A 9,608-nucleotide genomic window follows, 5' to 3' on the forward strand; every position below is an offset into this window, starting at 1 on the left:
TTCTTAACCCGAGGTACCACTATAAAAGAACAAGGTTCATGGTGAGTTCCGGCACCCCTTTTTCTGGAGAAATAGCACTGAGCACATTAAGACATACAAGAAAATGGCTTACCTCCAGGAATTTTGTCATGGGCTTGGGGATCCTGGAGGTCTGCATATCTACACTGTGTAACTTCTCTTGCTGTACACCAATATTTATTTGGAAAGAACAGTTCTGTTTTGGCCATGCCTGCTTAGAAATAAGCGCTACTTAGTTCAATAGGTATGAGCTTTCGTGTGCATGCACTGAAGAAGTGTGCATGCACATGAATGCTCATACCAAGAACTAACTTAGTTGGTCTTTAAGGTGCTACTGGAAGGAATTTTTTATTTTGTTTCGACTATGGCAGACCAACACGGCTACCTATCTGTAACTAGTTCAATAGGGATTAATCTCAAATTAGTGTGCAGAAGACTTTGGGCTTTGTGTGATTAAAATACACGTATTTCTTTCACTTTAAAAACACAGTAGCTGATTTCTCAGTAATTCTTATCACTGACGATTAGGAAAGAAGGAAGTAAACAGAAAATTAGCCCTACAGGTATTTCCCACACTTTTCCTGATTTAGTAATGTATGCGACTTCTAAAAACCTTTCTGTTGTTTCCGTCCAACAAATTCCCAGTAATCAAATGCAGTGTCAAGGAAGCTTAATAACTAGCATTCAAAACGCTAGTTTGGAAACAATTTTTGCATGTAAACTTCAAAATAAAGCCTATAGGCATGTTTAGATATTTCCATAAGAATGCCCACAGCTAGACACAATAGACATTCTCATTCTTCTTACTGTTATAATTTGATTTATTATATGATACACAAGGAAACACCAAAAGATTGAGGGGAAATTCTATCAATTCTCCCCCCCCCCCCGGAACCTGATTAATCCGATGCTTTGGACTACGACTCTTATCAGCCCCAACCGGCTCTGATCAAGGATACAGTCATATATTTTGTCCATAGCAGTTGACAAAAAACTTCACTTTGGAAGTTTCGCTTAAATTTTCGGGGGGATAGCAAGCGTCCCACCGTTGCAGAACCACAAACCTATTGCGACACCAGTTTCCATCAGGTGCATGCAAACAACACAGTAATGTGGAAACAAGCGAATTACGAAAACAGACACGGCGTTCATTTTTTTCGCAATATGATTTATTACAAGGTGCGGCTTCTGCTGCCGCCAGTGCCGTCCGAACTGTGCTAAATACTGCAAATTTTATAAAATACTGCAATTTTCTGTGTGTGTGTGTGTGTTTCTGCTGCACACGAACACACACTCCGTGAGATAATCCGTAAGGTAATAATATTCCACGAGACAACCTGCGCCCTGCGGAGCTTTGCGCGCCCGTCAATTCGCCTGCCTCGCTTAGCCGATGGGCTCGATGTTCCTCGGAGAAACAAAACGTCTCTATGGTTGGCTACGCGTCGTAAAACGGAAGCGCGTGATTTTACGGCGGGCCTGCGATTGGCCGGACCACCGGCAAGCGCGGAAGGAGGAGGAGGGCCGCCGGAAGTGGCCTGTGCGCCTGAGTCCTTGGCGGAAGAGCGGTGCGTCCACGTGGGGAGGAAAAGCCGAGCGTGCTGCGCTTAGGTGGGAGATCCTGTTAGAGTCGGAAGGGACCCTGAGGGTCATCCAGCCCGTCCCCCTGCAATGCTGCTTGCAGGGGCTTGCCTCGCCTCGCAGGCGCCTGGAGCCCGTGTGGGCTGGGAGGAGGGTGGGCGGGGGTCGTGGTTGCTGCTGCAGCCTTGCTGTGCTTCTTTGCAAAACCCCGGGTTGGGCGCCTGCTTCTCAACCTCCCTTGAACCTCCTGGCCGTTTATGAAACGGGGCTGTGTTGGGAAATCGTGGCTCTTAGGTTGGGATGTGGAACGCACTTACTTGCGAGTAAACCCCATTGAACTCGGTGAGGCTTACTCCTAAGGCGATGCGTGCTATTAAAATGACCCACTTCCTCTCATTCTGGTTTTTGCCGTTGAAGTCATACTGAATACAGGTACCTCAGGTTACATACGCTTCAGGTTACAGACTCCGCTAACCCAGAAATAGTACCTTGGGTTAAGAACTTTGCTTCAGGATGAGAACAGAAATCGCGGCCGCAGCAGGAGGCCCCATTAACTAAAGTGGTGCCTCAGGTTAAGAACAGTTTCAGGATAAGAAAGGACCTCCAGAACGAATTAAGTTCTTAACCCGAGGTACCATTGGGGTTTTTTGACAGGGGCAGGTTTTTGTCCCTACACCTGAAGCACTGTGGTTTGTTATTTTTAAAGAAACACCACAAATGTTGGAAGCAGAAGATTTGGATCACTTGTTGGGTTTTTCCAGGCTAGGCACCATTGCTGTGCACGTTTTGGGAAATGGTGTGGGAGAAGAAAGGGAGAAGATAAGCTTTTGAGGAAGGTAGCAGCATCAAAAGTTTGGGGTTTAGGCATATTTGCAACACTGCCTTTGCAGAGATAATTTTCCCACCCATAATTGCCAGGAGCCTCAAGTACCTGGTTGGGGAGGAGCCCTGGTCCCTAGGGACTAAAAATACCGTAATTGGTGTTACATGGTGTTGGTTTCAAGCTTGCATAGTTGGGACAGTTCTCTGCCTTTCATGGAACCTTAAAACTACAGTCGTTGCAGCAGCAAAAGTCATATCTAAGGCTGTCTCCCTTAATGTAATGTCCTCTAGATATTCTGGACTACAGTTTTCATCACTCCTGATCGTTGGCCTTGCAGGCTTGGGCTGATGGGAATCAATAGTTCAAAACTTCTAGAGGGCACCAGGTTGGGAAGGCTGGTTTAAGGGCTAAAGAGTAGTTCTTATATAATCGTTTAACAGTTTTCATTATCTAAAAATGAATTTTTTACTATACTGAAGAGTAAATAACACTTCGGTATAAGTTTAGTGTAATATTTAAGTTGAAAGCGGTATAAGGAAGATAGTGGTGGGTGAAGAAATAGCTGTTCCCCTTCTCCCTTTTTTTAAAATATAAAAAAGTACTTGCTATATGTCCTTTCACAACACTGATGCAATGCCTGTGATGATTTGAGTATTTAGGTAAGGTTTTGGTTCACTTTCATGGGCCAAATGCTAAAGTTGTACCATTTTTAAGAATTATGGTTCAAGCTAAAGGTTGCGTCACTCTTTGAATAGTACCTCATTTCTTAATTTCACCTTTTGTTGGAATAAAGTTGGGTTGTATAACAGAATTGAAATGTAGGGAGTCTTATTCATTTACCAGGTGTCTTAGACCAGGGGGCAGCAAGGTTTACCTCACCTGGGCCGGTTCACTCCAGCAGAGATCCCTCCATGGGCCGGAGCACCCACACCCACGATTTTCTGCATCTGCACAGACGCAATTTCTGGCACCACGGAAGTGAGTCCCCGCGCTGTGCTGCACCGGTTTAGTGCAGCATGTGGGGACTCGAGCGGGCAGCTTGGTTCGGGGGTGGCTCATGGGACGGTTAAATGACCCCTGTGGACCGCTTGTGGCCCATAGGCCTTAGGTTGCTGACCCCTGTCTTAGACTCATGGTGGCCCTTGGCAGACTAGTACCTTCCTACTCCCTCATTTAGCTCATGAATGTGGTAGACTTGCTGTCTAAAACTACAAGTACAGTGGTACCTTGGAAGTTGAATGGAATCCGTTCTGGAAGTCTGTTCAACTTCCAAAACATTCGGAAATTAAGGCATGGCTTCCGATTGGCTGTAGGAAGCTACTGCAGCCAATTGGAGCTGGATTAGACATCCGAGTTCCAAAGAACGTTCACAAATCAGAACACTCACTTCCGGGTTTGCGGCATTTGGGAGCCAAAACGTTCAAGTCGCAAGGTGTTCGTCAACCAAGGTACGACTATTTGTTTGATTCATATTCAGTGGTACCTCAGTTTTCGAGCGTCTCAGAAGCCGAACATTTTGGATGCCAAAAACCTGGAAGTAAATGCTTTTGTTTTTGAACACGCCTCGGAAGTGGAATGGCTTCCGCTGCATGTTTTTCCATTTTCTCCATTGAATTTGCAGCCAGCTCCTTTGTGCCTCAGTTTTTGAAGATTTCGGAAGTCAAACTGTCTTCCGGAATGGATAATGTTTGAGAACCAAGGTACCACTGTATTACAACTGCTGTGTGGAAGCCACAGGAACAGCTAAGGAATCGAATATATCTGTGCATCTAGTTTTTGGATGGTTGGTGCAACTGAAATGTGAAAAAAGAATGTTTTTTTATGGGAGGAAAAAATCTCTTGTTACAGGAATTTTATGAGGATTAAGTGACTGTTTGATTTCAATAACCTAAAAACCCCACACTCAAAACTTAAAGTCTTATGCCTACAAGGTAACTGATCTTTTGAAAAGTATTTTGGATGATGTAGATTAATACATGATGATGCTATTGAATGCATGCAGTGAAATGACTGGCAGAAGTCTAGAGTGATTCAAGCACTACAGAGATATATAGGAGTGCTACTGATTTTCATGAATTCTTTATTGCACAGAAGAGAGTCATGTCGTATCGAGGAAGAGGCGGTGGTGGAAGCTTCAATCGTGGCGGTGGCAGCTTCAATAGAGGTGGCGGCAGTGGCGGCTTCAGTCGAGGTGGCGGTGGCTTCAATAGAGGTGGACGGGGTGGTGGAAGAGGTGGATTTGGCCGTGGAGGTGGTGGACGAGGAGGCTTCAACAGATCATATGACCAAGGACCTCCAGAAAGTGTAGTCAGTAAGTTACAGTCATTTCTTAATGTACATGAAACAAAACATTTAGATCCTGACTTTGAGTTCCTGATCTCAATATGTTTCCTTTTTTTATTTACAGTCCTGGGAGAGTTTATGCACCCCTGTGAAGATGACATTGTTTGCAAATGTGTGACTCAGGAGAGCAAAGTACCTTATTTCAATGCACCCGTCTATTTAGAAAATAAGGAACAGATTGGGAAAGTGGATGAAATCTTTGGGCAGCTCAGAGACTTTGTATCCTTTAGTTGTGTACTTTTGAATGTTTGCAGAAGATAAATTACTAGCATTTTCTCTCTCTTTAATTTTCTAGTGTTCCATAATCTAGAACCTCATTCCAGTATATCTTTTAAGATTTGTATTTAACCATTTACCTGGTGTTCTGTAGTTCATTCAAGCAAATGGGCTGTTGGAGAAGGGGTGAAATGCAACCCCACACATTACCTTTGCACCCAGAATAGAAACTTTTTTTGTGGCTAGCCTGTGTTTTTACTAATGCAAGGGGCTTATGCAGAGATGGAATCGTATGTCTGCCATCCCTTCCTATGAGTATAAAGCAGGCATAATTTTGTCAGCTGATTTACAAAGTTAGTTTGTTGGGATCTCCATTTGGTTTCTCTGTCTGTGGGGGGAGACAAAGCTTAATATCCACATAGGGATGTGTGTAAGAGCATCTCCACCCCCATCATTCAGTTTGGACACTGAGATCCAGCTCCAAGGGTCTTCTGGCAGTTCCCTCACTGCGAAAAGCAAAGCTACAGGGAACCAGGCAGAGGGCCTTCTCAGCAGTAGTGCCTTTCCTGTGGAATGCTCTTCCATCAGATGTCAAAGAGATAATTTTTAATATAAATGACAAAAAAGCTGTAATAAGACTCAAACGTTCCTTGATGCACTTTTCATCCATATGAAAAGAATTGGACTTGCATTTAATGTAATCTTTCCTAAACAAGTCAAATAGTATTTTTCAGTCAAATTGTCGGAAAACATGAAAGCTGCTTCCTTCAAAAAGTTGCAAAAGGTAAAGTACCTATTAACCAGCGTTTCAAAATTCTGAACTTGGATAAGGTGCATGAAAGCTCTCATACCATGGAGTGTTATTTAAGCTTACCTTCTAAATGCATGTGCAGTAAGTATTAATGATATGTAAGGAGTCATCGTGTGTATGTGTGCACGCGCGTGCATGTCAGCCAATTGCAAAATTATAGTGTACACCAGGGGTTGTCAACCTGGTCCCTACCGCCCACTAGTGGGCGTTTCTAGGTGAGCGGTAGGGCATTCTATGGCACTGGTGGGCGGTAAGGACATTTTACCATCAAGAAAGATGCATTAGGTGGTAGGTATAAAAAGATTGACTACCCCTGGCGTAGACCTAGTGTTAGCCTTATTAATTTAAACAGGTTAGACCCAGAGATTCCCTTCCAAGAATGGATAAGCTTCCTTTGCAAAAGGAACTGACAGATCTGGCAGAGGTTCCTCCGGGAGGAAGGGACGTTGATTTCTGTCCATTTTACCCACCCTTTGCACCAGCTCCCACCCTGTTTTATAGCTGTTGTCTCCCAACCCTCCAAAGCAGTTTTTCAGGAGCCGTGTCTGTTGCAGAGCAAAGAAGGGTTTAGCAAAAATCCCATGAGTAGAGTTCACATTGTGGCCCCTCTTCATCCAAGCCATAGGGTATTCTTGCTGCTAAGTGACAGGGCACATTGAGGTGATGTTCACCTTGTTTAGTCGCTTGGATTCAGCTACTACAGCAGTCAAGCCCAACATTTTGAGGCTGGACTGAGATCCAGCATTTTGGACCCTCTGCTGGCTTCTGCCAATGAGCATCCTGTCAGCAGCACTGCATATTTGGTGAACAGAAGGGGGAGGGCTCCATCCACAAACCTTATGAGGAACGACTGAGGGAGTTGGGTATGCTTAGCCTGGAAGAGAGCAGACTAAGAGGAGATACAATAGCCATCTTCCTATAACTAAAGGGCTGTCGCATGGAAGATGAATCAAGCTTGTTTTCTCCTGTTCCTGAGGCAGGACATTTATTTCTTTGGTTTTAAATAGAAGTAAAACTATATATGTATGTAATATCAGTGTTCAATTGCTATTTAATTATTGTTTTCCCCCTATGGTGTTATAGGTTCTTATTATATGTAAGCTTCCTTGAGTCCTGTCAGAGAAAGGCAGGGAATAATAAATAAATATTATTATGATGCTGTGAAACTTGATGTGTCTAGCATTTGTTTCAGTGGGACTTGGAGATGACTTTACATGGATCAAGAAAGCAGTGAAACATAGGGTTACAGCAACAACTAGGTCTAATATTAGCTGTTAAATCTAAAGTAAACTTGTTTACTCTAACTTTTAAGTTATATACACATGTAAGAAAGCTTTTGGACAAAACCTAACCTGGGCCTTTTCCTCCCCTCCCCCCCCCCCCAGTTTTATATTGATCCAGCAAAATTGCTCCCTCTGCAGAGATTTTTGCCAAGGCCTCCAGGTGAAAAAGGACCTCCCAGAGGTGGAAGAGGAGGCCGTGGTGGAAGAGGAGGTGGCAGAGGTGGAGGTGGAAGAGGGGGAGGTAGGTATTGTCTGGTTGCATGCAATAAGGTAGTAGAGATATCTCTCTCGCTCTCGCTCTCTCCCCACCCCCACCTCCTGGTCTTGGGCAGAAAGTTTGAAAATCCAGGTCTGGAAGCAAGATGTTCCTGATGGTTTTGGAAATTGTACTACCTAATTGCTGTCATAACATATACCTATGTTTTATTGTGCTTTTAATGATGTTTTATTGTGCTTTTAATATTCTTTTGGAAGCCGCCCAGAGTGGCTGGAAAAACCCAGCCAGATGGGCTGGGTAATAATAATAATAATAATAATTATAATTACCTGTCTGCTTTTATTTTCCAGGTGGTTTCAGGGGTGGCAGAGGTGGTGGAGGGTTCAGAGGAGGACGAGGTGGTGGAGGTGGCCGAGGATTTAGAGGTAAGTATAATGGCAACATTACGGAATTAATTACCTATGGTACTGTTTCTGGTAATGTATCCATGCAATATTCAGCTTTCTCTTACTGTGACTTAAGTAATTGTTTTAAACCTGTTTTAGAAAACTTAGGGTTTCTTGGAAATTTATCAAGAGCTCCTGATCCTTACTGGATGATAGGTTTTCTTAATAGCTTGTTCACAAGCACCCATTCCCCCCCAGCAATGTTCAACCAAAGGAGGGCATTGGATGTGCTCTGTGGTGCATGTTAAGTTCACGCACAGGGCACTGGTGATGCTCCAAGGATCTGGCAAGGGGTCCAGTGAAATTCTGTACAACATACAGCATAACCCCATAGTGAATGAACAGAGGAGTCCTCTGCAGTGTGGACAGTGTTTGTTGATGGTAAAAAGCTTTAAAACTACCAGGAGTAGAGTCAAGGCCATTGGTATCATTCATTATTATTATTTATTTATTGAATTGCTATCCGGCTCTTCCACCCCAAGGAGCCCAGGGTGGCAAACAATTCCAAAACAGAAGCAAAGCAAAAATGTTTTAAACTGATTACAGCATTCCAAAAACAATTACAATTGTAAATGTCTAAAAGCAGTTACACCTAGAAACATACTTAATCCAATGATCTTGAGGTTGGCAGCAACAATATTCTTCAGCCACCAAATCCCCGGGTCAACGGAAATGTTTTCAAATTTGCCCTGAAAGTTTATAATGATGGAGACAGGTGAGGTGCAGAGGTCCAGCTACTCCAGGAGGGCTTGCTGTTGTTTGGGTAGGCGCTCCAAGCTGAGCATATTCTCTCACCTGAATTTGTCAAGGCACTAACAGTTAAGTAATATTTCGGAAGATGCCCATTTTGATGTTCCCACATGTAGGATGTTGCTACGTTGGGGCATTGTAACAGCAATACGGAAGAAGTCTTGCAAGTGTTTGTAACAGTGTTGTTACTACTGTTGGTAGTAATCCTGCGCAAAGGTGCTTACGGTAGTGATGGGAAACACTTGGGAGCCCCATTTCATGTTACTTTTCTGGGAGATCCTCACATGTGAAGCTGGCCTTGGATAGAATACCCAGCCAAACTTCTACCAGTAAATGGTAGAATGTTATCTATAGTGCTTCAGTGGAATGTTAAAACCACAAATGCCTACAATGTCTACAATATTGCAGGCACTGCAACAACAACCTACCCGTTGGTTATAAAAACTTGTTGCATTTTTCCAGGCTAGATGGGAATGATGATCTGATTTGTGTTTTTCTTTCAAATTAGGCAGAGGACGTTAAGTGAAGATGTTCTGGGAAATTCCAAGTTAATGGTTTCATCTTCAGAATATAATGAGAGATCTTTTTTATGAACTTGAATGTCGTAAAGTGAACTTTTAATACGTTATTGTCTAAAGGAGCGAAGTACTCTCACACATGTCCCTGGATTTCTACTGAGATGAACCAGTTGCAGATCTACAGATACTTCTCTTGAAATCCCCTTGGACCTCTTGTGCTCTTGACATTAAACAGAATGTTGTTTTTAAACACTTTTTATGAGCTATATTTTTTTAGTCAAAAACTCATCTTGAAGTTGGGAAACCAGTGACTTCCTAAACAATAACTTAGAAGATGGTCTGCTCAATTTATTTTTTATTATCTGTCTTTGTATTTTGGTTTTTGTCAGTCTTCAAAGAGTGTTTCATGGATTCATACAAAATTGTATCAAAACAACTTTAATATGCTTTCGCAGTTATATTTAACTTGGGTGTCTAATGAATGATATGTCTAAATGACAAAAAAATTCTTGTTTTTTAAAAATAAAATTGGTAATAACTTAGGTTTAAGCTCAAAAGTATAATTGATGGGCATTTGTGCTAAATTCATTTTTCCATTCACACAT

The 9,608-nt window shown here is 42.8% G+C and overlaps 1 protein-coding gene across 3 annotated transcripts; it reads left to right on the forward strand.

The window, feature by feature from the left end:
• The first annotated feature begins 1,506 nt into the window (after positions 1-1,506).
• Positions 1,507-9,545, forward strand: GAR1 (GAR1 ribonucleoprotein). Of its 3 annotated transcripts, none has more exons than XM_079990327.1 (7): positions 1,507-1,626; positions 4,511-4,730; positions 4,827-4,981; positions 5,703-5,762; positions 7,175-7,313; positions 7,640-7,714; positions 8,994-9,545. In XM_079990327.1, the coding sequence occupies exons 2-7, from the start codon at positions 4,520-4,522 to the stop codon at positions 9,005-9,007; spliced, it is 654 nt and encodes a 217-aa protein (XP_079846453.1). In that variant the 5' UTR covers positions 1,507-1,626; positions 4,511-4,519; the 3' UTR covers positions 9,008-9,545. The 3 variants fall into 3 exon arrangements, with proteins under 3 accessions (XP_079846453.1, XP_079846455.1, XP_079846454.1); XM_079990329.1 differs by having other exon boundaries at positions 7,175-7,298; XM_079990328.1 differs by lacking the exon at positions 1,507-1,626 and adding an exon at positions 1,798-1,938.
• The last annotated feature ends 63 nt before the right edge of the window (positions 9,546-9,608 follow it).

Source organism: Podarcis cretensis (genome assembly GCF_951804945.1).
Source record: "Podarcis cretensis genome assembly, chromosome: 9".
Lineage (NCBI taxonomy): Eukaryota > Metazoa > Chordata > Lepidosauria > Squamata > Lacertidae > Podarcis > Podarcis cretensis.